This window comes from Notolabrus celidotus, chromosome 15 (assembly GCF_009762535.1).
Source record: "Notolabrus celidotus isolate fNotCel1 chromosome 15, fNotCel1.pri, whole genome shotgun sequence".
Taxonomy (NCBI): Eukaryota; Metazoa; Chordata; class Actinopteri; order Labriformes; family Labridae; genus Notolabrus; species Notolabrus celidotus.
Genome location: NC_048286.1, coordinates 18199954 through 18225619, shown reverse-complemented (window position 1 = coordinate 18225619; position 25666 = coordinate 18199954). Strand labels below are relative to the sequence as shown.

Sequence of the window (25666 nt, the reverse complement as noted above, 5' to 3'; positions counted from 1 at the left end):
CAGACCCCCTCCCTCTTCAGGGTCAAACTAAATAACTTCTCTGGGCTGTCCTATCTATCCGGGCTCTTGCACACAGATAGAAAGCTTTAATTTAACTGAAGCCATGACCCAGTATCCCTCACAGTGCAGCAGTGGATTGATGTAATGTGAAGGCAGGTTGTTGCGGAGGATGCTGAAAAAGACATGTAACTCCTGAGCTTTTGATGCACCTGAAGGAAGGAAGAGCCATGGGAAAGCCTGTGTCTGTAGTTCTTTTGATACTCTTTGCTCTGATGCTGATGGGCACTGGGGCCAAAAATGTAAGGTATTTCTTTTTTGTCCTCCCTGATATAGCATTGTGCAGTAAAAATATCAGATTCCTTTTAGCCAACAGCCTGTATCTGCCGGTTTTGCTTATTCCTATTTCTTTCATGCTCTTATTTTGTAATTGCACTGTAAAAGCCTTATTTGCAGCTTTTTAAGGATCAAACGGTTGCTTATTTGACAGCAGAAACAGGGTCAGTTGATAAGGCAAGTAAGACTTGGTAAATCATGTATAACAGCTGTTTCAGCTTGCAATGGTAAGATGCAGCAGTTACGCTTAATATCTTATTATTATTTTGTACAACTTGACCTGAAACTCTCGCACTGAATCGCTGTTTATAGGAGAAAAGTGTCCTTCTATAACAGTGTGTTTCCTGTTGCATATAGCGTTAGCACCATTCATTCCTTAAACCTCGCAGCCTCAACTTTGATATACAACCCTGCGTTCTGTTTGTGACTGTGGTGTCTATGCTTATCTGCAAACATCTTGTATCCTGATGAGATGCACGTTTTTTTCAGTCTGTTTGTTCATGTTGTGTACAATATCCTTCAGTGGGCTATGTTGGTGGGCCTTTTTTATAGTAGGTCATTAGGAAGGGACAGGATATATAAGGGAAAACAAGCTGTCGAAAGGCTTGCAGTGAAATTAATTACTAAGTTACAACCTGCTTTATTCCCATAAATAGTGTTGTAAATTATTAGGCTGAGAAAGGAAGTTGTAATATGTAAATTGATGAAGGTGGTATCAGCTTTGTGCAGCACAAATTCTGTTACACTTCTGCTACTGTTATAACCATGGAAAAAAGCTCTTCTTCCTAAGCAGAAAAAAGGTAATGAAATATAATTAATTTCATGCATTCCATCAGTAAAATGGCCTCAGCTAAAGCATCGACTTTCAAGACACATTATAATAATACCAGTCCCATATTCCCCATTTTTTCTTAAATGGACAAATTACAACGAATGTTTGTTGAATTTGAAATGTAATGCATCTGAAATTACCTTCCGCAAACTGATAACGGTTCATTATATCAGGTGATGAAAGCCTACTGCTGGTCTAATCCAGTCTAAAGACTTCCCACTATGAGCATCTTATGATTTTTTCCCACCTTTTTACTGTGTTGGCATCAATTAACCTTTCACTCAGTGATGTTTACAGGCCTCAAATTAAAGGCCACTGTGTTGAACAGAGACACAGGAGGCATTAGCTCTTAGCACTGGAGAATTATAGATGTTGTTTTGTCAAATTGCTTCCATAAATCCTCCACAAATCCCTCCAAAGTAAACTTTCTCCCCTCCTGTGAAATAACAGTTTATTGATCAACACCCTGTTTGTGAAAGCAGCAATTTATTGTGTACAATTTGGATCACTGAAATCAGTGGATTGCCTTTAGTGAGTGTGCTCCCAGTGTATGAGGTGGAACTCACTGGAACTTGTTCATGTTCACAACTAACAAGTTTTGTTTACAGTTTCAGCTAAATGCTTCGTGGTTAAATGTAATTAAATCAGTTTACAGCATTATCTCTTCTTCACATCACCCAAGCATCATATTGCACTAGGTCCAATGAATTCATCATCCCCGGTACTTCTACTGTTTTCGGGCGTAATTCCTTTCGTTTTGCAGCAGCTAACGACTGGAATAACTTACAAAACACCCTCAAACTTTCAACTTTGTCTCCTCTCACAACCTTCAAGCTAAAACTTAAAGAGATTTTAGTTGACTGTTGCTCCTGCCAATCACTTCGGACGTTACTTACATGCATACTTTCATACACACATACTTTTTTACACCACGCAAACATTGCTTGTTACTTGTTCACTTTTGTTCCATTTTATGTTTATATGTCTATGTGTGTTTATGTGTTCCTGTTGGCACCTCATGGTCAGGTCATGTTTGTAAATGAGAACTGGTTCTCAAACATTTTTACCTGGTAAAATAAAGGTCTAATAATTATAAGAGGTATTTTTTGTCCCGTAATGGAACATGACCCCTTTTGACTGCATGTTTTCTTTGCATCTATATATTTTCACTATATAAGAAACAATGTTCATTTTTTTTCAGTGTGTGTGCAATGGAAAATCAAGATGCCAATGTGATGGAGTGAAAGGCAGCAGGGTGAGTGAAGAATTTACTCTCTGTGAAAAATACATTGTTTACTATGAAGTAATTCAGACTCTGACAGTTCTGGAACACCTTATTTTGAAAATAGCATGAGTGTGTTCTCCTACTGTTCCTCCTCCTCTACTCTGCCTGTAAAGAACACTGCAGGGGCCCGCATTTGTCAAGAGAGCTGTCAATCTTTTTCTTAAAAAAGCATGATAAGAACTAACTGCAATTTAATGTATGTAAATGTATTTGACATGCATTTTGATTTTTGAGTTTCATTCATGTCCCATCTGTTAAAACTGAGGAGGCAGGCTTTGAGACATCTACAGCAGCCAGTCACCAGGGGGAGCTCCAAAAGTTTTGGCTTCACTTGGGGTAGCTGTTGTGCTGGCTATAATTTATTCAATCAATGGACTAAACTATTAGGACTTTTTGTGTATCTTATTGTTCTCAGTCTTCACAAGAAGTCCTTTGGCATGTCATTTGTTAACCTAAATATATCTATTCAACATCCAATAATATGAAGAAGGTTTTTATCCAGCTTGGATCAAAAAAACGTATGCCCCTTAAGCCTGCCCAGAACCTTGGTGTCATAATCAATGACCAGCTGAACTTTAAGGTATTATGGGTTCATGTGGTTCATGTGACCTTAGTTGCTCGGTCATGCCGATTTGCCCTGTACAACATCAGAAAGATCAGACCCTAGCTGACAAAGCATACTACACAGTTCCTGGTACAAGCTCTTATAATATCATGCATTGACTACTTCAACTCCTTACTGGCAGGCGTCCCTGCGTGCATATTTAAACCTCTGCAGATAATCCAGAATTCAGCAGCACATCTGATCTACAACCAACCCAAAACAGAACGTGTTACTCCCCTGTTCATGTCATTCCGTGGGGTTCCAGTTGTAGCTCCCATCAAATTAAAAGCCCTACTTTTTGCTTACAGAACAGCAACAAAAGTGGCTCCTTCCTACCTGGAATCCCTCATCCAGGTCTGCACTCTCTCTCCCCTGCTACGCTCTGCCAATAAAACACACCTGGTGCTCTCATATCAACAGAACCTTGAATCACTTGCCAGACTGCTTCTCTGTTGTCCCCCTGTGGTTGAATGAATTACCCAACTCTGTTCAATATGCAGAGTCCCTTTCTACCTTTATGAAAAAGCTGAAGATCCAGCTCTTTCATTTACACCTATGCACTAATGTTACACCCTTCTCCTCTGCAGTTCCCTGTGGTGGAATGAGTTACCTGATTACATTTGACCCACCGGGTCCCTGTCTACTTCTGAGAAAGTTTTAGACTCAGCGATTTGTGGCGATAGCACTGATGATGATGATGATGTTGAGGTTTCATGAAGATGATGATTATGTTGTTACTGATGCTGGTGATGATGATATAAACAATACAAACAATCTCCTGCTTTTATACACCCTTTGCATTGCCTCTAACGCTGCATGTCAACACCTGTTTCTGATAGGACCTACAGTAGTTTGCTGCATGTACCCATGTTGTTCCTTTCTGTCTAGATCTTTGCTTGTGCTGTCCTTTCTCAGATGAATGTCACTTTGGACGAAAGTGTCTGCTAAATGAAGATACTATAACAGTTTCATAGAAGAGCGTTTTAAAGTTTAAAAATCACTGAACAGCTGGCTTATAGCATTTATCCTTGCACTTTTTTCAATCTCTCGGTAAGTCATGATAGTGTGACAGTAAGCATGAATACCCATCAGCAGGACTCCAAAACAGAAACAGCTACATGGAACTCAGCTATCTTTATTTTGAATATTTAAACATGCTTTAACTGTGTCACATCAGGTTACCAAATGATAAATGTAACATTTTTAAGTCCAGTGTCACAGGTTTTTTTTAAAAAGTCAGATCAGGTGCAGAGCTGAAATAGCTCATGATTTTTATTTTTTCAGTACTGGGTCTGTCTCTGAAACCCTAATGTACCTTGTGAAGAGAGACCAGCTGCTTTATTTTGAATCAGTGATTCTCAAGAGATGAAACCTCTTCAGTCTAACACAGGTCAGCATAGGTCAGAAAAGAATCCTATACAGATTCAATTGATAGTTTTATTGACCAGTGTAAGACAGTGATATGCAAAATGTAATCATTAAGGCCATCCTTGGTTCAAAAAGAGTCAAACTTGCTTTACTTAACCAGTTGTAAACAGATCAACATTTACTCATTTTGCCTCTTTGCATTCTACTGTTTTAGGTACATGGAGGTAAATATTAGTATGACTTCATGTCACTCACCCACTGATAGGTGTTTTAATACAGGATCTAGAAAATGTTTGTGAATACATGCAAACTTTATAGACAATGGCTCTTATTGATGACATGCAGTCTTATTCAGCAGGAGGGGAGTTATTGGTTAAACAATATTGTTATGGTTGTACTTAAATGTGCAGCGGCATTTCAATAAACATCCAATAAACTTTGTGAATCTTTAAACAACACAGATCTTTATTTTTATATTGCTGACATTTCCCGATGAAGAAAAATAATCACATCTCCTTACTGTTTTAAGAGGTCTGCCAGCCCCCCTTTTCTCTTTTCTATACCTCTGCCTCTGCCTCTCTCTCATCTGCAAATACACTAAACATATGCTCATTCACAGGGAGAGAAAGGTACTCCAGGTGAGAGAGGTGTCCTTGGGATGCTGGGTCGTCCAGGGTTAAATGGTCATGCTGGGCCTATGGGACCAAAGGTAGAACTCCTTTTTCTTTATAGTCTGCATGCCCCAAACTTTAGCACTGATGTCAGACGACAGGATTCACTATAATAATGTGCTGACTGTGACACATTTTTCTTATGTAGATTAATTATGGATTTCATTTTTGTGACAGGGCAACACTGGGCCTGAAGGACCTGTGGGGCCAAAAGGCGATCAGGTAACATAACTTTGCTTTCCAACGTCTCTTTTGGTGTTTATGTGTATTCATGCTTCAAATGACTTGTGTACAATATGTATATGTATGTGTATAGAAAGATTGCAAACATTGCGGCAGTCTTGTAAACACTCTGTGGCCCCTGCAGGCATGTAAAAGTTCACTTGTTTTGATTCTGTGAATTTAGGGACCTGAGGGTAAAGAAGGTTTTGCTGGGTCTCATGGTTTACCGGTAAGATGTTGTACTCTCTGATTCATTTTCGTTATCCTGAATGAGTGCATACAGTGTAGATCAAGAATGTCTGTTGATAATGTCTTTCAGGGTGTCCCAGGTTTACAAGGGCCTCCAGGACCCCAAGGGGCCTCAGGCTGCAACGGAACGGACGTAAGAGAATGATACAAATCAAAAACTGTATGGTGGAATAACATCCATGTTAGAGTTATCTCTAATCTCCTACATGAAAGTAAAAAGATGTCTGAGTAGAGAGCTTTTCAGTCACACTTCTATCTACCATAAAATAAACGTTATGTAGTTCTGTATTTTTGTAACACTTTTTATTCCTTCAGGGAGAAGTTGGACTTCCTGGTACTCCTGGAGACTTTGGTACTGATGGAAATCCAGTAAGGCACAAAATCTAAACACGTTTTTTTTTATATAATATTGTAATAAAACTCAGTGTTTTCATTTGTGTTATATCTCTTTTATGTTAAATATTGTCCTTACAGCCATAAAGAAACATGTTTGAAATTTGCTCATCTCTACTTTGCAGGGTCAACCAGGTCTGCCTGGACCTAAGGTAATAAAGGGATGCTGTGCCACCACACAGGCTCAGTTGTTTCTGTAGCTTCAGTGAAAGAGTGAATCTACAGAGCTGCTCTACAATTACTGCCTTTAAGTTTATTAGCTTCATCCTGATGCATCAAGTACAAGAAATAACATGGCACAGCAGTAGCAGGTGTCCTCTCAGCCTCCCCGAGCTCCCAGAGCTAATTTTGTACCTAGTCCATGTGAGACCTATAACTTGTTTAGAACTTTTTTATTTGAGTGTGTCTCTCCTTCTGTACAGTCTGTCTCTCTTTTTTTTTTTTAATGTGCAACAAGAACTGTGCCCACTCCCAAATCTGATGTAAGAATGAAGAAATTCCCTTTAGAGGGCAAAGCCTGTTGGAAGGGAATTCTACTTCTTGTTGATAGTTTTATAAATGAGAAGTGAGGTTTATGCAATCATTTACAGAAACAACCCTTAGGAAAATTGAATATGTTCATTGAAATTCTGAGCACATGCATGCATGTCGAGTACACAGGAGCATAAAGATGAGTTATGAAGCCTAATACAGAGCCTGTGAAATAGTGTGACTATATTGCAGCTGTGAATATTACATTCTGAGTATAACGACTTCCACTCAGTGCTGCTTCATTCCTTTAGTTATCAGTTATTTTAACCTTATCAGAACTTTTAACAACTAAAACTGAAAATAAACATACTTCTTTTGTTTCACAGGGTGAATCCAGGGTGTCATTGAACACACAACAAGGGCCACCTGGGCCACCTGGGAGGGAGGGACACCCGGTAACCATGACATGATATAATTACTGATACATTTTACTTTGTACAAAATCTTCCATTTCAGTTATAGATACTTTCCATGAAGTAGAGACACAAAAAGTCGGACCACATTAGAATTCACTTCCACATTTAAGTAGATTTACAGTAAGAGGAAATTTGTATCTCAGGGGGATCTGGGTGACCGTGGAGAGTATGGAACACCTGGCAACCCTGGACCGCGGGGCTCTGCTGTAAGTAGAGTTTTTTTGTGTCCTTGCGCAGAGTAAATATAGTATGCTTATGCTTAGAAAGTTGCTGTGTGATGCTTGTTATAACTCCATGCATTCTTTATAAACAGGGGTTTCCTGGCAACCCAGGGGCTTTGGGGTCTAAGGTAATACTAATTTTACCTTGAAATTTGTGTATGAATGTGAAACATTGCATACATTGCAATGAGTTTTTGTATTTTCTGTGTCAAAGTGGTAGAAAGAGAGATCAATGTAGCAGGATGCTAGCTTTTTTTGCCTGGTTTAAACTTTCATACTTGGCAGTTTTTACACTACCTAGGAAAGTGACAGCATTGCCTTGCAGATCTTCAAGTAACTTCCCTTGGTTTGCCTTTTGGGGCTTATTTTAAGGAGCAGTATTTTGAGGAGTAGTTTACACATCTTCTCATGATGTTTGGTGTGAAACTCCTCTAGACAGGAAGGAACTGCGGTGATAGGATGCAGTGTACAAGAGGAAAAACATAACATTCTCCAGTTTTCAGTGTGAGTTGTCAGAAACAAGAATGATAAAAGTAGGAAACTGACTGCAAACAAAGCATGGGAAAAATCCGGAACATGCAGTATGTTTTGAGAAAGACAGGTGAGACCTGATTATACTAACACGTTACAAATTCTTTCCCATTCTCCAGGGTCAAGAAGGGATTGGCGGTGTCCCAGGAACTCAGGGGCCAAAGGTACATCTTTTTAAACACACAGTAACAATAATAATAATAAGGTAACATTTCAAAGCTGCTGAGAGGAACTTTTGGTTTCTGTTGATTTTGGTGCACCCTGTGGCAAAGATGTAAATGTAATCCTGTCCTTTACATGCCAAAGTAGTATTTCCTGACAAAAATATATTGCTTCCTTTAACAGTCAGATGTGTCTCATTGTGAATATTTGCTGTAGAAAACGTCTAGAAAGGCTGTGTCTGCAGTTTGCGGTCAATTGTCTTGCCCAACACTTATCCCCTCAAACCGGCTTTTGGCAAAACACACAATATAGAAATCATCGGTCTTATGCTTTTGTTTGCTTTTGTAGGACATAAAGAGCAACCAGTTTTAGTTTCAACCTATTTCTAAATCTCTAATAGGGGCTTTTATAAAAAAAAAAAAGATGTCAATGTTGCATTGATAGCGCACCTTTGAATCCTTGTGTTTTTACCTTTTATCATTCTGTAACAGAAACTCATGTCTTATATATTTTTGAAAATGTTCTCAATTTGTTTTTATGCAGGGTAGATCAGGACCAGTAGGCCCACCGGGTCCACCAGGCCGGATCAAAGAGTTTTTCTCTGAGATTCGGTTGTTAAAGGTACAGTAGGCTTTTATTTATTCCTGTTTTTCCTGTCAAAAAAGGAAACAATAATTATGCCTCAACATTTTGTATAAACTCATAATTATTTTGGTTGATCATCTGTGTGTTTGTGTGTGTCTCTGTCAGTGTGTGCCCATGAAAGAGAGAGAAATAGACAGAGACAGACAGTGCACAGGAGGCAACATGTCTCACACCGTTTTTGGATTTTCACACATCAAAATTAAACATGAGCCCAATGGTGCAATATTTCACAAGCTCTAGCTGTTTCCCAAAATGTTTCACTGGCTGACTAAACAGCAGGCTTTCACACTTCTGCTTTTCAGTCACAGTTTAAAATACTGGCTGGAAAGAATATGCTGATCTCTATTCATTGATGGAAGGAGGACAAGAGAGAGAGAGAGAGAGAGAGAGAGAGAGAGAGAGAGAGAGAGAGAGAGAGAGAGAGAGAGAGAGAGAGAGAGAGAGAGAGAGTTCAGTATCAGTTACAGAAAAAGCTCCTTTTAATTATAGTGAGTTCATTCGAGTTAAGTATCTTGTGCATACATGGACAACAAATAAAGATCAGAAGGTTATCAAAAATACAAGCATGCATCCAATCTATTTGTTTATGTTATGCCTGCAAATGTTATGGTGAAAGTGCCAGTTGTTAAAATATCCTGGTCTTGGTCTTTGGGATCAAAAAGTTGGAGCTACATACTTACAGGCAGCTGTTCTCATTGCAGCTACAAAAACGCAAATAGAGAAAAAGCCTGCAAACTAGTTCAGGCAAACAAATTGAGCTGCACTGATTTCACACTTCACACACACATCATCACAAGCACTAACAAACACATCATGCCAAGTTGGTGGTCTACTTAAGCTGCAGGGTGTCTGGTCTTTGCCTCTGCTCTGTCACTGCAAACTCTACCATGAGTAAGTGCTGGGATCAAATTTTCTTACCCAGCACCAACCCAGCATGCACCTGCAGGCTCCGGCTATAGGGGCTTTAAGATATTATCTCATCACTCTTCAAATTATACATGTAATGTAAAAATATGACTGCCATGATGAGGTTGGAGCCTGGATGCCAAACAAAAACAATGCTCTCCTGCTGACATGAACAAGAGTTCAGACCATTTAAACAAGGGTTGTCTGACAGAGCTTTACTTTCATTTCTCACTCAGGGTGAAAAAGGTCTGAAAGGAGATATTGGAGAAAAGGGTTGCAAGGGTGAAATAGTAAGTCTTTTTTTTTTATAATTGTTCATATTCAATACAGTAATTCGATCTATATGGCATCACATGTTACACTTTTTATAATGAATTACATTTTTCAAGATTTAATTCTCCAAATCTTCCTTTCTTTGTTTCAACCATCTCTCAGGGAGACCCTGGTTATGGCTTCCAGTCCAAAGGAGCAAAGGGAGACAGAGGACCAGAAGGTTCTGATGTAAGATAATTCATGTCATTTTTTCCATTCATTCTCACTCCTGAGACTGTCATCTGATTGTGCATATGATTTGTTATTTTTTGACTGCAGCACCATATTTTCTCTTCTTATGAACACAACATTCCATCTTTTTATTTTTTAATTAAAGGACCACCAGTCTGGGAATAGGTAATAGCTGAGTAATGGGAATAATCAGCAGAGGGCACCAATGCAACTTCAAACTCACTGTGATTTGTCATTAAACAGTGATGGGAAAGTAAGGAGAGAAAAAGGGGAAGACAACTATTCATTTGTCTATCACAAGGCAACTCTTGGAGGATAGACAGATGGTTAGAAAAGTGATTTGATTTATGTAGGCTTTCTCTGTTGGATTTTTCCAAGTGGGACTGTTTGTTTTGTTTTGTAATTTATGCCCTCAGTTGTGTGTGGCTGGAGGTTATTGCCTTAGATTCGTTTTGGTGTCAATAGCTTTTTGAATAATGTGCTTGGTTATTGCACTTCAGGGTAGTCATTATACTCTTTTCTCATTGATGTATTTTAACTTGATGCTTGGTTTTATGCAACACTTTCAATCTGTAACAATTTCCTCTGTAGAAAATAAAAAGTGTAGCTCCATACATATAAAACATTTTACCATGACTCTGTTTTTTTCTGAAGTCAAATCTTTTTTTAAAGGGCAATTTTAAATGCTTGCATATCTTTTCAGTATGAAGAACATAGCCCATTACATTGGTTGATATTGATGTATCTGTATTTTTAAGGGTCAGAAATCCACTAAAATATAACTGAGAACTTATGTATGCAAAGTGGCTAACCATAGCTTTCTTTTTATCCTTACAGGGAAAGCCAGGGAAGGATGGTGACCCTGGACAACCTGGGTTTCAGGTATTGCACTGTGTACAGTCATTGTGTGATTGTATAGATTATATGCCTTTGAATACAATATAGTTTTCTTTAGGGAAACCCTGGCAGCAGAGGTGATCCAGGATATCCAGGGGCACCAGGATGGACGGTCAGTGATCTGTCAGTGTCAAAACAAACACAGTCCTCTGATGAATTGGTAGGCTTTGTTCTGTTTCATCATTCTTTGATTGTACACTGTTATATTTAGGGTGAAAGTGGAAACAGAGGTCCCCCCGGTCCACCTGGAGAAGTGAGTGTTATTTTTACTTCCTGAATTCTTCTGGTATTTGTCAGTTTCTCCAAGCTATTTTCAGTATCATACTAACCCATCTAGACATCCACTATGCCAAAGTGGTGTTATAACCATTGTAATTCATTTTTGAAACATAAACTTACAAGAGAATGATGTTGAGAAATGTAGTCTTGTCGTGTTAATGCATCTTGGGGATTTGTTTATAGGTACATGGGCCTTTGACTGAGCCTCAAAAGGGCTACCCTGGAGATCCTGGCCCTCAAGGCCGGTCTGGGTTCCCTGGGCCTCAAGGTAAGTGAATGTAACAATGTATAATAACTATGTATAATAAACAGACTGACTAAAAGTTAGAATATAGACAAAGGACAAAGCCAGAGCAGAATTTTGTTTTCCTACAGAAGTTACATTTATTTTTCAGGTGGTGTGGGGTTTCCCGGACCCGATGGGCCTCCAGGTCTGCTGTCAATAAATTATTAATCATATTATTTATATCTCTATTTATCAATAACTCCAACTTTTTAGAACTAAGTTGAATTTAAATGGTAAGGTTTTAAAAGTTTCATGTTACCTAAATCTTTTCTTCACAGTCTCTTCCTTACCTTACGTTTTTCAGGCCAGGCATCCGGGAGTTATGTGCCAGGACCACAGGGTTTTCCTGGCCCAAAAGGAGACCATGGGGAGCCAGGGGGTCATTATACCGGGCTTCCAGGTCTGGAAGGAGATCCTGGTAACGAAGGGCCTCCTGGGGATCGTGGTCCACCTGGACCTCCTGAAGACAGAAGTGAGTGCAAATGATTTTCCTCGAACAAGTTTCTTTATCCAAACACTTTGACAACTACAAGTTCAGTACATCTATAAATACTGAATCAATTACAATTGTTGTTGCTGTAGCTAACTGTAATGCTGATTAACTTCACAATTATCTTGCATTGATGAAAGCAATGTTTGTTTTGTAAACCTTTTCTTTTGAGCGCTTTTATTCTATAGACCTCTATAATGTCAAAGTAAGCTTGTGAAGCTGAGGCAGTCACTAGAAAAGAGTTTCTTTATATGAGGTCTTTTTAAATGGTCCCTTTGTGGATTATTAGGGTCCGAGCATTGACACGCAGTGACGGCGAGGCCCTATTGTATCCCTAAGGATCGCTAGGATTCTTCCACCACTTCAAAGCCAAATTTGCATGCCTCAACGTGGCCCAAAACTCACCAAAATGTGTCCCAAATTTATCCCATTTATATATCTTGGGGCTCTTATGTTCAGGAAGCGCAGAAATTTGAGCTATTCAGGTTTTTCACTGTTTTTGGCACTGTGCCAAATCTTTTAGGATATTAAAACCTTAATATCTCTTACATATAATGTTAGATCAGGACCAACCCTAACATGTATGATTTCCGTCCCATGCTTGACGCGTCTGTATGCAAATATTAACCTATATTTTATAGGGCCCCCTACTGGCAACAGGGAGTCACATATCTTATTTTATGATGAAATTGTTCTTCTGTTTTGAATATTTCTTTTTCCAATGTGCTCAGAAACGGCGTTCACACATTCATGAGCATCACAGGTCAGACTGTGACCTGTCGTTGAAGGATGTGTCTCTGGCGACTCTTCAAACTTGATGTCTCACCATGAAAGAGGAAATACTTACAGTATAGCTCCCTCATACAGTGATCAATCTGTTTCAAATTGCATACACATGATCAGGGTCCATCCCTCAACACATCTATGGGTTCATTTATCTACTACAGCCATAGCGCCACCCACGTACCATACATGGTACTGATATTTACATACAATACCCAATCTCTTCCAAATTTTGCAAATGTCATCATGGTCCCAGCCCTAACTCATCTACATAAACATTATGCCAATATGAATAGCACCACCTATTGGACACAAGTGGTATTTACTCTCAGAACATGTTTTTAACATGCTTGTGTTCACAACTCTTTCTATAAAGACCTGTGATAGTCAATCCTTCAGAACATAATTAAAGACACAGCAACACCTACTGGTGACTGGCAGTACTGCAATGTACACTATGCTGATAACTGCACGAGTATGCTCACAGTTTCAGCCTAGGCCTCTTAAAGTGCAGCACAGCAACACCTGCAGCACATCAGGCGGTGGCGTACATCAGGCGGTGGCGTACATCAGGCGGTGGCATACATCAGGCGGTCTTTGTGCGAGGGTCCACTCTTATCTGCTTGTGGTTTTAATTTAATCTTATCTTTTCTATAGAGAACACTTGACCAAAAAACACTGAAATGCTGTGAAATGTAAATAGTTTGACATCTTTTGTAACTCATAAGAATGTATGCAGTTCCTTTAAAAATGTACAAAAGAGTTAACTTTATTAAATGGAAAAAATGGCACGAACACAAAGCTGTCACTGTTTGAGGCAAATTCTCTTGTGTCAAAAAGTTGCATTAATGCTAAAAAAATATTGCTATAAGACTGAAAATATTGGAAAAACATAAATAGTAGACTGATGGACATTTTTGTTACTTTTTCTTGTAGCTAACAGAGTCATCAAGGGTGTCCCAGGAATAAGGGGAGGGAGGGGACTGCCTGGACACCCTGGATATGACGGGGTGTTTGGAATGAAAGGTAGGAAACCTGTTTTATGTGAATACTGTTTTGCTATTTAACTTGTTTCAATGGTTTGACATGTTTCAGATCCGCTACATTACATTCATGGAACAGTCTGCTTTAGAGAGGTTAAAATTCAAAAGTTCAGAGTAGCGTAGCATTGTGCAATACATTTCAGATACTTAATGATATTCCCATGGTTCTGTGCAGGAGAGAAGGGGGAGCCTTGTTACGATTGTTCCACATCAGGAACCCGTGGACCACCTGGTCCCCGCGGTCCACCTGGCAGCCCTGGTAAAAACACTTTCTGCAACTCTGCCCTACAACTAAATTCAGTTTTACATGTAATACTTGTGCTTAAACAAGTTATTTGAATTGGCTTATATATACTTACTTACTTACACTCACTCAGGTACTAATCAAGGACCAGGAGCTAAAGGTGATCCAGGCTTCCCAGGACCAAGAGGCTCACCTGGATTACCAGTAAGAAAGCCTGTTCAGAAAAGAACACTGTTAATGTTTTATGCGTATTTTGTTTTCTTTTTACTAAAACTTAAATCTTTCTTTGCTGAAGGGACCTACTGGAGGAACTGGATATCCAGGTTCCCCTGGACAGAAGGGGGACTCATCTTCCTACAGCATCCCAGGGATTAAGGGAGAAACAGGAGACCCAGGACACCAAGGCAGACCTGGTCCAGATGGCATTCCCGGGTTTCCTGGTCTGCCTGGTCGCAAAGGCGATCAAGGACCTCCAGGGGATAGAGTGAGAGGGATTTGAACCTAGCATTTGTGCAATAAACTTCTTCAGTTATCCAACTTAAAAACTAATTTTCCTGATTGTTTGAGCAAGTGGTATGTCTTTGTAGTATCCCTACCAAGGGGCGGATGGAGACCCTGGTTTCCCAGGTCCACCAGGGTCTGTTGGCAGACCAGGATCACTTGGTGACCCAGGGCCAGGGGGGTATGGGCCTGCAGGATTTCCAGGAAATAAGGGAGATCCTGGGATTCCTGGCCTTCCAGGGCAACCTGGAATTCCTGGTAGATATATATATGTATATATATATATATATGTATATTTATCTATGTATAATTTGACAAAGACTAACATATACAAGCCAGAAGACCAACTGAAAGCCTGACACTCATCAATAATGTATCTCTTTTTACTTTATTTATTGGCAGGCCAGAAAGGGGAGTCAAACCACAGACACGTCAAAGGACTGCCTGGACCTCCTGGATTCAAAGGCCGACCTGGCATACCAGGGAGCCCAGGTAAGCATGGCTGTATGATGTATTGATTGAAATAAATAGATGGATTGATTGATGATATATCATACATCCGTTAACATGTAAAAGAAGATGATTGAAGCATCTTTCATACAGGTAATGAAGGAGTGCCAGGTTTCCCTGGAAGACCAGGGTTTCAAGGGCAGAAAGGAGAAAGAGGTGATGTTTCACGTCCTGGACTGCCTGGGAACCATGGGCCAAAAGGTAATCCACAAATTTAAAAACAAATGTATACCCTTTAGATAACAGCCTGAAGATTCTCATTTTTTGTATTATCAATACATTATTGTGCAGTTTTGATCAACTATATGGATGTGAAACAACTAAAAGTGTAACAATGTTTCATGTCTGTGTGTGTCGTTCAGGTGACAAGGGGCAGCCAGGTCCTGAAGGTCTTCAAGTTAGGGGTTTGCCTGGTCGGCAAGGTCAACCAGGTCTTCCTGGTCCTCCAGGACCAACGGTCAGAGAAAAAAGAAAATCTATTTAGTGTATAATCATCAATTCAAAATATATATATATAATCTCTGAAACGCATGGAAGATTATTCTTTTCATTTTGGACGGTCCCAGGATTTTTGTTGTTGCCTATTTTCAAATTATGTGCAATGCTAAGCTGACTGACCTGCAGAGCTTCTTATCTAATGTGCAAAATGCTCTTAGCTACCTTTTTCCAAGAAAGCAATTCAACACACATCCGTAATGTCAAACAATAAAACATGAGCCAATGGGATATGCCCTGCAAAAAAGGAACGTTTAAAAGATCACTTGTTATGTTTTTGAAGCTCTTTTAGCAGAAAAACAAACAAACATGAAAGTTCACCAGTAAAAGGAAGTGAATCGAGTTCTAGTTTTAAGGATCCTTTGCAGGAGCAGGTAGCAGCTTCAGTACCACAGACAGCTCCTACTGATTGTGAAAAGTCTAAAACCTACAGCACAATATCATAGTGCTGGCATGCTGAGACATGAAATATAGAAAAATAAATTCTATAATATGCTGTATATTTGTGATTACCAGGGTGATGGTGGCCCTGGATACCCTGGACCTCCTGGACCCCCAGGGCTTCCAGGAATGGATGGGGGTCATGGGCCTACAGGAGATCCTGGCCCCTCTGGCCAGCCTGGGAACCCAGGGTCAGATGGCAATCCAGGATTAGTGGGACAAAAAGGTCCAATACATGAATCTGTTGCTTGTAGATGTACAAAAATACATATAAAGTGACTGATGTATAGCTCACACCAACACACAAACTCACATATGCACACAAATATCCACTCACACATTTGTGTTGTGTGCATTTATGCATACAAACTTGCACTAATCTATGTTCAGCCATTAACTGCTTTATTTTATTCTGCATACAGGGAATAAAGGAGTCATAGGCCCCCCTGGAGTACCTGGAGATAAAGACTCTTGTAAAGGTGAACCAGGACCAAGGGGACAACCAGGACCAGATGGTTATCGAGGACTTCCAGGTCAATGCATACTGAAGTCTTAGGCTGTCCTTTACTGTCAAGTCCACAGGGACAAAACAAAGCAGAGATGAACAACAAAAGAAACTGAAATGTCAAATATTATCTTTCCCGTAATTCAACACAGTTCAACAAATTTCAACTATTCTTCACAAAGGAAAAAACAGCCCTCTCTAATCTACCCCCTACTATCATTGTTTCCATCTCTCTACTCTTTCAGGACCTACCGGCCTGCCTGGTCATAAGGGAGACGCAGGTTTGCCAGGGTTTGGTCGTCCTGGTGCCCCTGGGGAGCCAGGACTCATCGGGCCATCACTGCCAGGTCAACATGGGCTTCCTGGACACAAAGGGATAAAAGGACAAAGTGGTCTGCCTGGTAAACCAGGTAATGCATTGAAGCTCTTACAGGCCAAAACAACATTACTATAACAATCATAAGGATTTCTCAGCACATCAAGAATGAAAATTAAAGGTTCCAACTTTTTCACAATTTTAAAGTTTCTAACTATTGACTTTTAATTATTTTTTTATACAAAAAGTGCATTTCAAAAATAAGGAGGAATCCTGATATAACAATGTTAAAATGTCCACGTCGCAGAGTTCCCCCGCTCTCTACTCCCCACGTTTCCTGTCTCTCTTCAGCTGCCCTAAAAACACAACATAGAAAATAAAAAAAAAATAAAAAAGTGCAGACATTACATTAATACATGTGAAAACATTTAGATTTTGCCTCTAATTGTTACACTTGGACTTTGTTAGGACCAAGAGGAGACCCTGGACTAGATGGAATACCAGGACATGGACTTGTTGGATTACCTGGAACCCCAGGACCACCTGGCCAAAGAGGTAACACAGGAATACAAAATCGTCACTTTCATTAATTATTCAGATATTTACAATTTCCACATTCTTGATGCTTTCTGTTGGTTTTCACTGGAGCTGTAAACTGTTTGCAATTTACAGTTATAGCTGTGTTATTACTCTCCATCACTATTTACAGGGTATCCTGGTCCAGATGGAACCAAAGGATTCCCAGGTCCCCCAGGCATGAATGGAGACCCAGGTCCCAAAGGTCTCCGGGGCCCTGAATCACCACTACCATCAGATCAACTCGGACCCCCAGGGGACCCTGGTGATCCGGGTAAGCTTTGCTGTAAATTCTTCAGCCGCATTTCATAATGCTTGACAACAAATTTGGAACTATTTCTAAAATGAATCTCAAACCACAAATAACTCTTCTGGGATACTTTGGGACATTTCCAAGTGCAGTGAATTTGACGTCATGAATGCTCCCTTTGCAACTCTCACTACAGTACTGACAGCTAGCTAGCTAATGAAACAGTTGTAATATTTTAGCTCCACTTTTTCAGGTCAACCTGGTCTACCTGGTGTTTATGGAGACCCTGGAAGAAAGGGATCACTGGGGCAGAGAGGCAAAGGGGGAGCACCTGGCAGCCCTGGACAAAGAGGTCTGAAAATGTTATCAAATTTGAAAAAAGAGATTTCTTTATGATGGGGTTCACATTCTAATTATCACTATACTTGACATTTTTGAAACTTTTTCTATGCGCTGTATAATTTTCTATGCCCAGGTCCCCCAGGTGATCCAGGCATTGATAGAACAGCTTCAGATGGAAGTCCAGGACCTGCTGGATCCACCGGAGACCCAGGGTTCAGAGGGCATCCTGGTGAGAACCAAAGTTTGCTTTAAGGCCATAGACACTCAGATATTATAACACAAAAGTAAATGTTCTGCATATTTAATGTCTTTTTGGCCCCAAGTTTCTTTTTGGTTTAACTTTTGCAGGCACAAAAGGAATAAAAGGAGAGCAGGGATTCCCTGGAACGACTGGTCCCCATGGTGCAACAGGTCCAAGTGGTCCCAAAGGAGTAAATGGAGAACCAAGCTATCATGGATCTGGACCGCCTGGACCCCGGGGACAAAAAGTATGGATGACATTCATCAAAAGTCTGTGTAGCAAAGTCAGACAAGACCATAGTCCAGTAGACTACTAACACATGAACAGATATGGAAAATTCAGTATGCATTGATTTAAACAAAGGCCATTTTCTGTTTGCTTTCCTCTTTATTCTTCTTCCTATCCTCAGGGTGAACCAGTATATACTCACCCTTATTCCTTGAAGGGTCAGAAAGGTGAACCTGGTTTAGTTGGACCTTCAGCTTCATCAGGAGACCGTGGAGCCAAAGGAAACCAGGGACCTGTGGGACAGCCTGGTAACAATAACACATCACTGAAATAAAGCAGCTCATGATTTGCTGTTCATTTTGTTTATACTGTAACATTCTCCACCCTGCACCCTGCTGTTCCAGGTCCACCAGGCTACCAAGGGCCTAAAGGTTCAGATGGACCTCCAGGTATCAAAGGACTCACAGGACCTTATGGACCACCAGGTACTCACTTAAAATAGTCCTTTAAAAAACTTTACTTTTTTCTTTTATCATGTACTTGATTTTAATTTTAACCCATGCCTTACTTTTGTAATATCTGTTTCCCTCAGGTAACCCAGGTGCGCCAGGTGTTGGTAGTTATGCAGGTCCAAAAGGCGACCAGGGCCGAGATGGGATCCCTGGACCACCAGGGCAAAAGGGAGAGAGTAGTAAGAAGAATTCTGCTTTAAAGTTTGGATGGCTTTGAGAGCTTGTGTAAAATCTGTCTGACACAACTTTATGTGTTATATTGTACCTTTAAAGTCATGGCTGAAGACCAAACTCATCTATTCATGATCTCTTCCCTGCAGCCCCAATAGGAGGAACACCTGGCAAGCGTGGCGCAACAGGTGACCAAGGTGAGTCTCAGGTAAATATTATCATATTTAAGATTTTTACAAATTGACTTTTGACAGATTTCCTTATTTTTAAAAAGAAAAAGATATGGTGATCTTTGGCATTTTCAGAGAAGTTGCGTCAGCCCCAAAGGCATATGTCTTGCCAGAGACATTTCAACATCACACCAGAGAAAAGTCTAGAAAAACAGTCTTTGACTAACATCCGAATAATGGTATGGGTAATCAACCAGTTTCTACTAAATTGTTTTGTTGTACTCACCAGGTATTGAAGCAATACACAACCCATACCATCAGTTTAATGATAGATTAGACTGAAGAGTTCAATTGATACATTATGCCCATATAGGCACTCTGATTTACCTGTTTCATAAGTTAAACGTGTTTAATGGGTGGCTACATAAACCAAAAATAATAATAACCTTTCAAGCAAGTCAGTGAATGGTAAACTTGCACCTTCTTGGGTTAAATTCAATATTTGCATCCTTCTTATTACCAAATCAAAAGTTACCAATCAAATAACTGATGTCATCGTCTTCTGCTGTGCACAAAATCTTATATTTGGAGAGTGTTTCTCTTCTCCTGTAGGTCCTCCAGGAGACCCTGGTCCCCCCGGTTTTACTGGTACATCACCAGCTGGACCACCAGGAGCCAGCGGAAGTCGAGGTCTCCCCGGGGTCCCTGGCCCAAGAGGACTACCAGGAAGAGAGGGCCTTTGTGTTCCTGGGTCAAAAGGAAGCCCTGGCTATCCTGGCACACCTGGTAGTTCAGGTGAGGATGCACTCAGGATGGTACCACTACTAATGGACTGGACTTAAGAGGCTCACATGCCCTTTTTTAAAAGTGGACCTGGATCAGACCACAGACTTACTATTATTATATAATTACATATGATGGAACACATATTCAAAGTCCTGAACAATTCTTAAGTTATCATATATGTGCTTTAATATAGATAAATTGATCCATGTCTGTCCTCCTTACATTATATGTAGGCTATGGCCCACCTGGTCCTCCGGGGCCCACAGTGTCGGGGCTGAAAGGAGAAAGAGGGAACCCTGGTAGTACAGGGGGCCCAGGCTATGGTGGACCCACAGGAGATCCAGGCCCTCCAGGACCCCATGTAAGTGAATCCCACTGAATATCTCCCTTTAGTAATCCTTAAAAAAATAAAGAAATCAAACAGAAGGTTGAGATTCATTTCGAACTTTCAGCATCTAAGCCTTCTAATTTAACCATGATTTTCTCTTCACGCAACATATTTCAGTAAAATATATGATACACTGAGTCTCATTGAAAATGTTTTTAGCATGATTTAATTGAACAGATTCACAAGATAAATTACTTTTAAAACTGTGCAGCAGTTTGATCACAGAAAAACCTCTAATGCTGAGTCTTCAAAAAGACACTGCATCTTCTTAAGTCCATCTTTGACCTTCCTTTGTTTTCTTTTGCATTCCCAGGGTGTAGCTGGCAGACCTGGAGGCCCGGGACCAAGAGGTGATCCTGGTCCTCTTGGATTCCAAGGCCCCCCTGGTAATCTATCATTTCAACTTCAGCCGATAGATGAAGATTTCACTTTGACTTTCCCCAGACAAAGGCAGATGTGTCACCACAGAAGAGTAATAGTCCAAGATTGATTTATGTTCCTGCACCTGAGGTGAAAAAAAACAGGACGGAGAATAAAAGGGCGAGAGACACTGAGATATATGAGGATTGATTTTACTTTTTCTGCTTTGATCCCTTATAGGATGTGAGTTTTGAATGTGATGAAAACAAAAGCTAAGTCCCTTATGATTTACATATCACCTTTGTGTTTTAGGTTACAAAGGAGAGCCTGGATACATCCAAGGCCCACCTGGTCCACCTGGGGTGAAAGGTTTCCCTGGACGACCTGGTGCGGCAAGAATCTGTCATTGATAATAATTAGAATTATGAGCCTGTAACATTTTCAAAATCGAGTCCATCTGTGCATCCTTTATGAGTAGCATTAGATCATCAGTTTAACACTGGATGTACACATTACTGGATTTTGCTATTATAAAAAATTCAGAAAATCAGGGCGTCATCAGCCAAGCTGTTTAAGCGCATGCCCCATATTCAGAGGCTATTGTCCTCATTGCAGTGGTTGCTGGTTCAACTCCCAGCCTCAACCATTTCCTGTATGTCTTCCCCCACTCTCTACTCCCAACATTTCCTGTCTCTGTCCATATTCATATCCAATAAAGGCAAAAATGCCCAAAGAATAACTTTTTTTAAAAATCTGAAAATTTGCCATAGCCCATACTGTATGTTTAATACATTTCAGGCTAGATCTGTCTGATAGTTTTTGCTCGACCCCTTTAGGCCTCAAAGGTGACCCTTCATATGTTGATGTGATACCTGAACGAGGAAATCCTGGCTTCCCTGGTGACTCTGGAAATAAAGGAACCCAAGGGAGCCCTGGACCATCAGGACCACCAGGCATACCAGGTTCAAAATCTTAGTGATGTAATGTGATGTCTGTTTGCAGAAAAAATATCATTTGTAGCATGCTTGTTAAAACCACATAATGAGAGCTGATAACTGTTGGGAGATATGTTGTGTAGTATTCTAAAATGATGTCACTTTTATCAAGCTGGTTTTCTGAGCACCTATAATGACACTAAAACTTTCTACAACAGGCCAGCTTGGCATTAAAGGACAACGTGGCGCCACCCCAGCTGGCCCACCAGGATTTACAGGCCACAAAGGAGACAAAGGAAGGGCTGGGACAACAGGTGTGTGCATGTTTGTGTGTGGGGAGGTGACTTCAAGTGTCCAAGTGAGATGATGATAAAAATTATTTTCTATGTGTCCTTACATTGAGGAGGATATGGTTTCTGCTATGGCAAAAAAGTCCTAAGATAGAAAGTGGGCACATAGTGGGAAAAGTGATGGTTCTTAATAATAGTGTTTGTCTTTTATTTATGTTGTGTTACCTCTCCAGGTTTGGAAGGACCGCCTGGAAACACAGGCCACAAGGGTCGTCCAGGGTTACCAGGGAAAGCTGCTCTAGGCTATGTTGACAGCTTCCTGATAGCGAGACACAGCCAGACTACACGGATACCCGACTGTCCTCTTGGCAGCACCCTCATCTACACCGGTTACTCCTTCCTCTTCATCAAAGGCAATGATAGAGCTCACGGTCAAGACCTCGGTAAGAGCGTGGAAACACAATCATCGGGAGATTCTTTACCTGTGTGTTTCCCTGAGACATTATATACATTTTTCTTAAAACTGTCTCCCAGGTACCTCAGGAAGCTGTCTCCCTCGTTTCTCCACCATGCCCTTCATGTTCTGTGACACCGAAACAAACTGCCGCTACGCCTCCCGTAACGACTACTCCTACTGGTTGTCCACTGACAAGGCAATGCCGGCAAACATGGTTTCCATTACAGGGGACACGCTGGCCTCCTACATCAGCAGGTGGAGGAGCTCATACGCACAGATACTCAGAAGTTGTGTATATTTAAGAACTGCCTCTAAAATAAGATGATCTGAATAATCAGTCCAGATGACCTCAAGTCAGCTTACAGATTTGGTGTCTGCAATTTAGACTTTTAGACTTTTATTTTTATTTAGAGAACCCTTTTATTCATGAACTAATAGCCATCCTGTAAGAACTGATAAAAACATTGAGGGCAGCATTTGCCAGTTAAAGATCGGCATTTCCCCAACACTTTTCTACTTTAGAGAAAGAACAGGGTCAAAAAGCTGTGCTGCTGCTAGTAGTCCGTTGTCAATGCTCAGCCTGTTTTTTAGGTCAGGATTTCTTGAGTCTTCTTCATTCATGAGGTTTTTTACCAAATCTTCACACAAATCTCCATCCCTCTAAAACAAACTAACCAGGGAATTAAAACCAGTTTAGGGGTTTAAAAATACTGTTTTAGAAGATTATTTTTATGGCTTTTAGCCCCGGCTTGATGGGACAGTTTTTGAGAGAGTGACTGAAAATGTGGGGGATGACATGTGAAAATCATGTCAAGATTGGAAATTGATCACTGTGATGAGGACTGTAGCCTCTGTACATGGGGCACCTGCTCTACCAACTGAAAAAGCTGGAGGGGGGGAAATCAATGCCTCCCCATGCTTCTTGTAAGGACTATCTTTGCTGTAAGTCCAGCTATTATTACCTTTTGTATACCAGCTGGCTAAAACACTTTATCCAGTTTTTTTTTAATGGAATAAGTGGTAAGGGTGTGCGCTCCATACAGAAGCTTGAGACCATTTTGCAGCGGTTACTGGTTCAACTTCCAGCCCCAACCTTATTCCCCCACTCTCAATCCCCCACATTTCCTGTGTTTTTTCCGATGTTCTATCTAATAAAGCCAAATATGGCCAGAAAATAGCTCAGGCTGTATCAGGGCACTGGTGGCTTAGTGGTCTAAGTGCCCCATATGCAGAGGCTACAGTCCTTCTTGCAGGGGTTGTAGGTTCGATTCCTGGTTGGTCGACCATGTCTTGCATGTTTTCCCCCACTCTCTACTCCCCACATTTCCTGTCTCTCTTCAGCTGTGCTATCAAATAAAGGCAAAAATATAACTTTAACAAAAAAAAGAAAATAGCTAAGGGAAAAAAAACGGTTTAAAAAAATCTGCCCTCACTTAAAAAACTGCAAGAAGCAGGTGTTTAGCATAGCCAGAACACCTTTTTAGAACATGAAACTTATGGGCTAATATGACAGTTTGACTGAAGTTGCTCTGAACTGTAATGAAAGCAGATTACTGAGCGCGTCTTAATAAACAACCAACCCTGAACCAACTGATACAATTCAGAGCCAGGCACAACTCTAGTATTTCTAAAGCAATACACAATATAGCAATATTCTGATTTTACAATAAGAGGATTGGTCTTATTTAGTTTGATCATCATGAAATGAAATGAAATGGAACTGAAATTTTACCATGACGTTTGACAATACTGATACAAGTAACTGTGTGCATGTGTTGTTTAGGTGCTCAGTGTGTGAAATCACCTCCAATGTCATAGCCGTGCATAGCCAGACAACGCAGATACCTGCATGCCCTCGAGGCTGGGAGTCCCTGTGGATGGGATACTCATTCGTCATGGTAAAGAAATCATTTTTCCCTCCTCGAAATGTTGACTGGTCATATAAGCTATTTCCATATAAATAACTTTCTTTGACTTTCATCTACTTTAGCAAACAGGTGCAGGAGCAGAGGGCTCCTCCCAGCCCCTGGTGTCTCCCGGCTCATGTCTGGAAAGTTTCCACCAAGTGCCCTTCATCGAGTGTCACGGCAGAGGGACATGTAACTACTACCCAGATTCATATAGCTACTGGCTGGCCTCCGTGGACCCCAACAACATGTTCAGGTAAACAGCTGCCTTCTGTGTAATGCTTGTTGAGACATTCTTCCAGTTTAAATCATGTTGTTTTCAGGGTTTTGTATACAAGAATAACCTAGATAATATTTGATGATTAAAAAGGCTTTTCCAACCTCCTGAGAAACAGTATTATTTTCTGTTTTAGGAGGGTGTGTGCGTAAATTGGTACCTGGCTTGTAATAAACATTTTACAGAGTAATTTAGCGTAAATCCACAACTCTAGGATTTAAAATTACATTTCCTCTTCTAAAGATTATCTTGGGGGAATTTTTTGCCTTCATTAAAAAGTAACAGCTGGTAATGGACAGGAAAGTCAGAGGAGAGAGAGGCTGCCACACAGCAAAGGACCTGGTATGGAATTGAATTCAGTGGCGCGATAAGAGCTCGGCCTTAAATGGTTTGTGCTCTACCAGGTGATCTACCCGAGCGCCCCTATAATTACATTTCTAACAGGTTGGTCGTGTGTGTGTGTGTGTGTGTGTGTGTGTGTGTGTGTGTGTATGTGTGTGTGTGTGACTGTCTCCTTCAGTAAACCTGTTTCTCGGACAGTAAAAGGACCTTCTCTACACAGTGTAATCAGCAGATGCCGAGTCTGCAGGAAACCGTTGCAGGATAATAATGGACGTGGGGACAGTTTTTAAAAAACAAGTTTTGTCTTTTTCAATCTGATTTGAAGTATGAATATGTGGTAAATGTGAGATTAACATTTTAGTAGTGTGTAGTTCTCATATCTAATAAATGGATGTTAATGTGTTGCAGACCTGTGTTTGAGTCTTTGCTCTGAATAAACTGACTTTGTCACTTTTCAAATTGCTCGTCATTTCTATTTGCAGTGATTATAATATGTTCTGTAATTGATGGGAAATGTGGTGAACCCTTATATCTGTATCTCAGGCTGTATTGTACAAACAGGGTATTTATTGTATCAATAGATTTAAGCCTTATTACTTGTCATGAAGGACTTTAGCCCATGTGTATTTTTGTATGTTGTCATGTTTTTTTAACAATACTGGCTAATTAAAGCTGATTTAAGATTGCTAAGTAGCAACCAGCTGTTTAAAATATGGACGTAGTATCCGTGATGTCATCCATCTGTTCCTGAGCGCTGTTTTGAAGCAAATT

General features: G+C 40.4%; 1 protein-coding gene across 1 annotated transcript; it reads left to right on the top strand.

The window, feature by feature from the left end:
* Positions 1-30: 30 nt before the first annotated feature.
* On the top strand, positions 31-25354 carry LOC117827055 (collagen alpha-5(IV) chain-like). Its single transcript, XM_034703513.1, has 52 exons — positions 31-299; positions 2367-2420; positions 5042-5131; positions 5271-5315; positions 5500-5544; positions 5635-5697; positions 5880-5933; positions 6083-6109; positions 6815-6883; positions 7048-7110; positions 7218-7253; positions 7776-7820; positions 8362-8439; positions 9606-9659; positions 9805-9870; positions 10711-10755; positions 10829-10882; positions 10982-11023; positions 11233-11317; positions 11445-11480; positions 11640-11807; positions 13545-13634; positions 13827-13910; positions 14029-14099; positions 14191-14379; positions 14483-14654; positions 14799-14888; positions 15000-15107; positions 15269-15363; positions 15918-16068; positions 16265-16375; positions 16593-16757; positions 17132-17218; positions 17373-17513; positions 17743-17841; positions 17965-18060; positions 18180-18319; positions 18482-18608; positions 18705-18785; positions 18893-18991; positions 19133-19180; positions 19766-19948; positions 20173-20300; positions 20641-20713; positions 21000-21074; positions 21524-21649; positions 21841-21936; positions 22146-22355; positions 22447-22624; positions 24153-24267; positions 24360-24532; positions 25074-25354. Exons 1-52 carry the CDS (start codon positions 204-206, stop codon positions 25183-25185), a joined length of 5028 nt encoding a protein of 1675 aa, XP_034559404.1. The 5' UTR covers positions 31-203; the 3' UTR covers positions 25186-25354.
* The last annotated feature ends 312 nt before the right edge of the window (positions 25355-25666 follow it).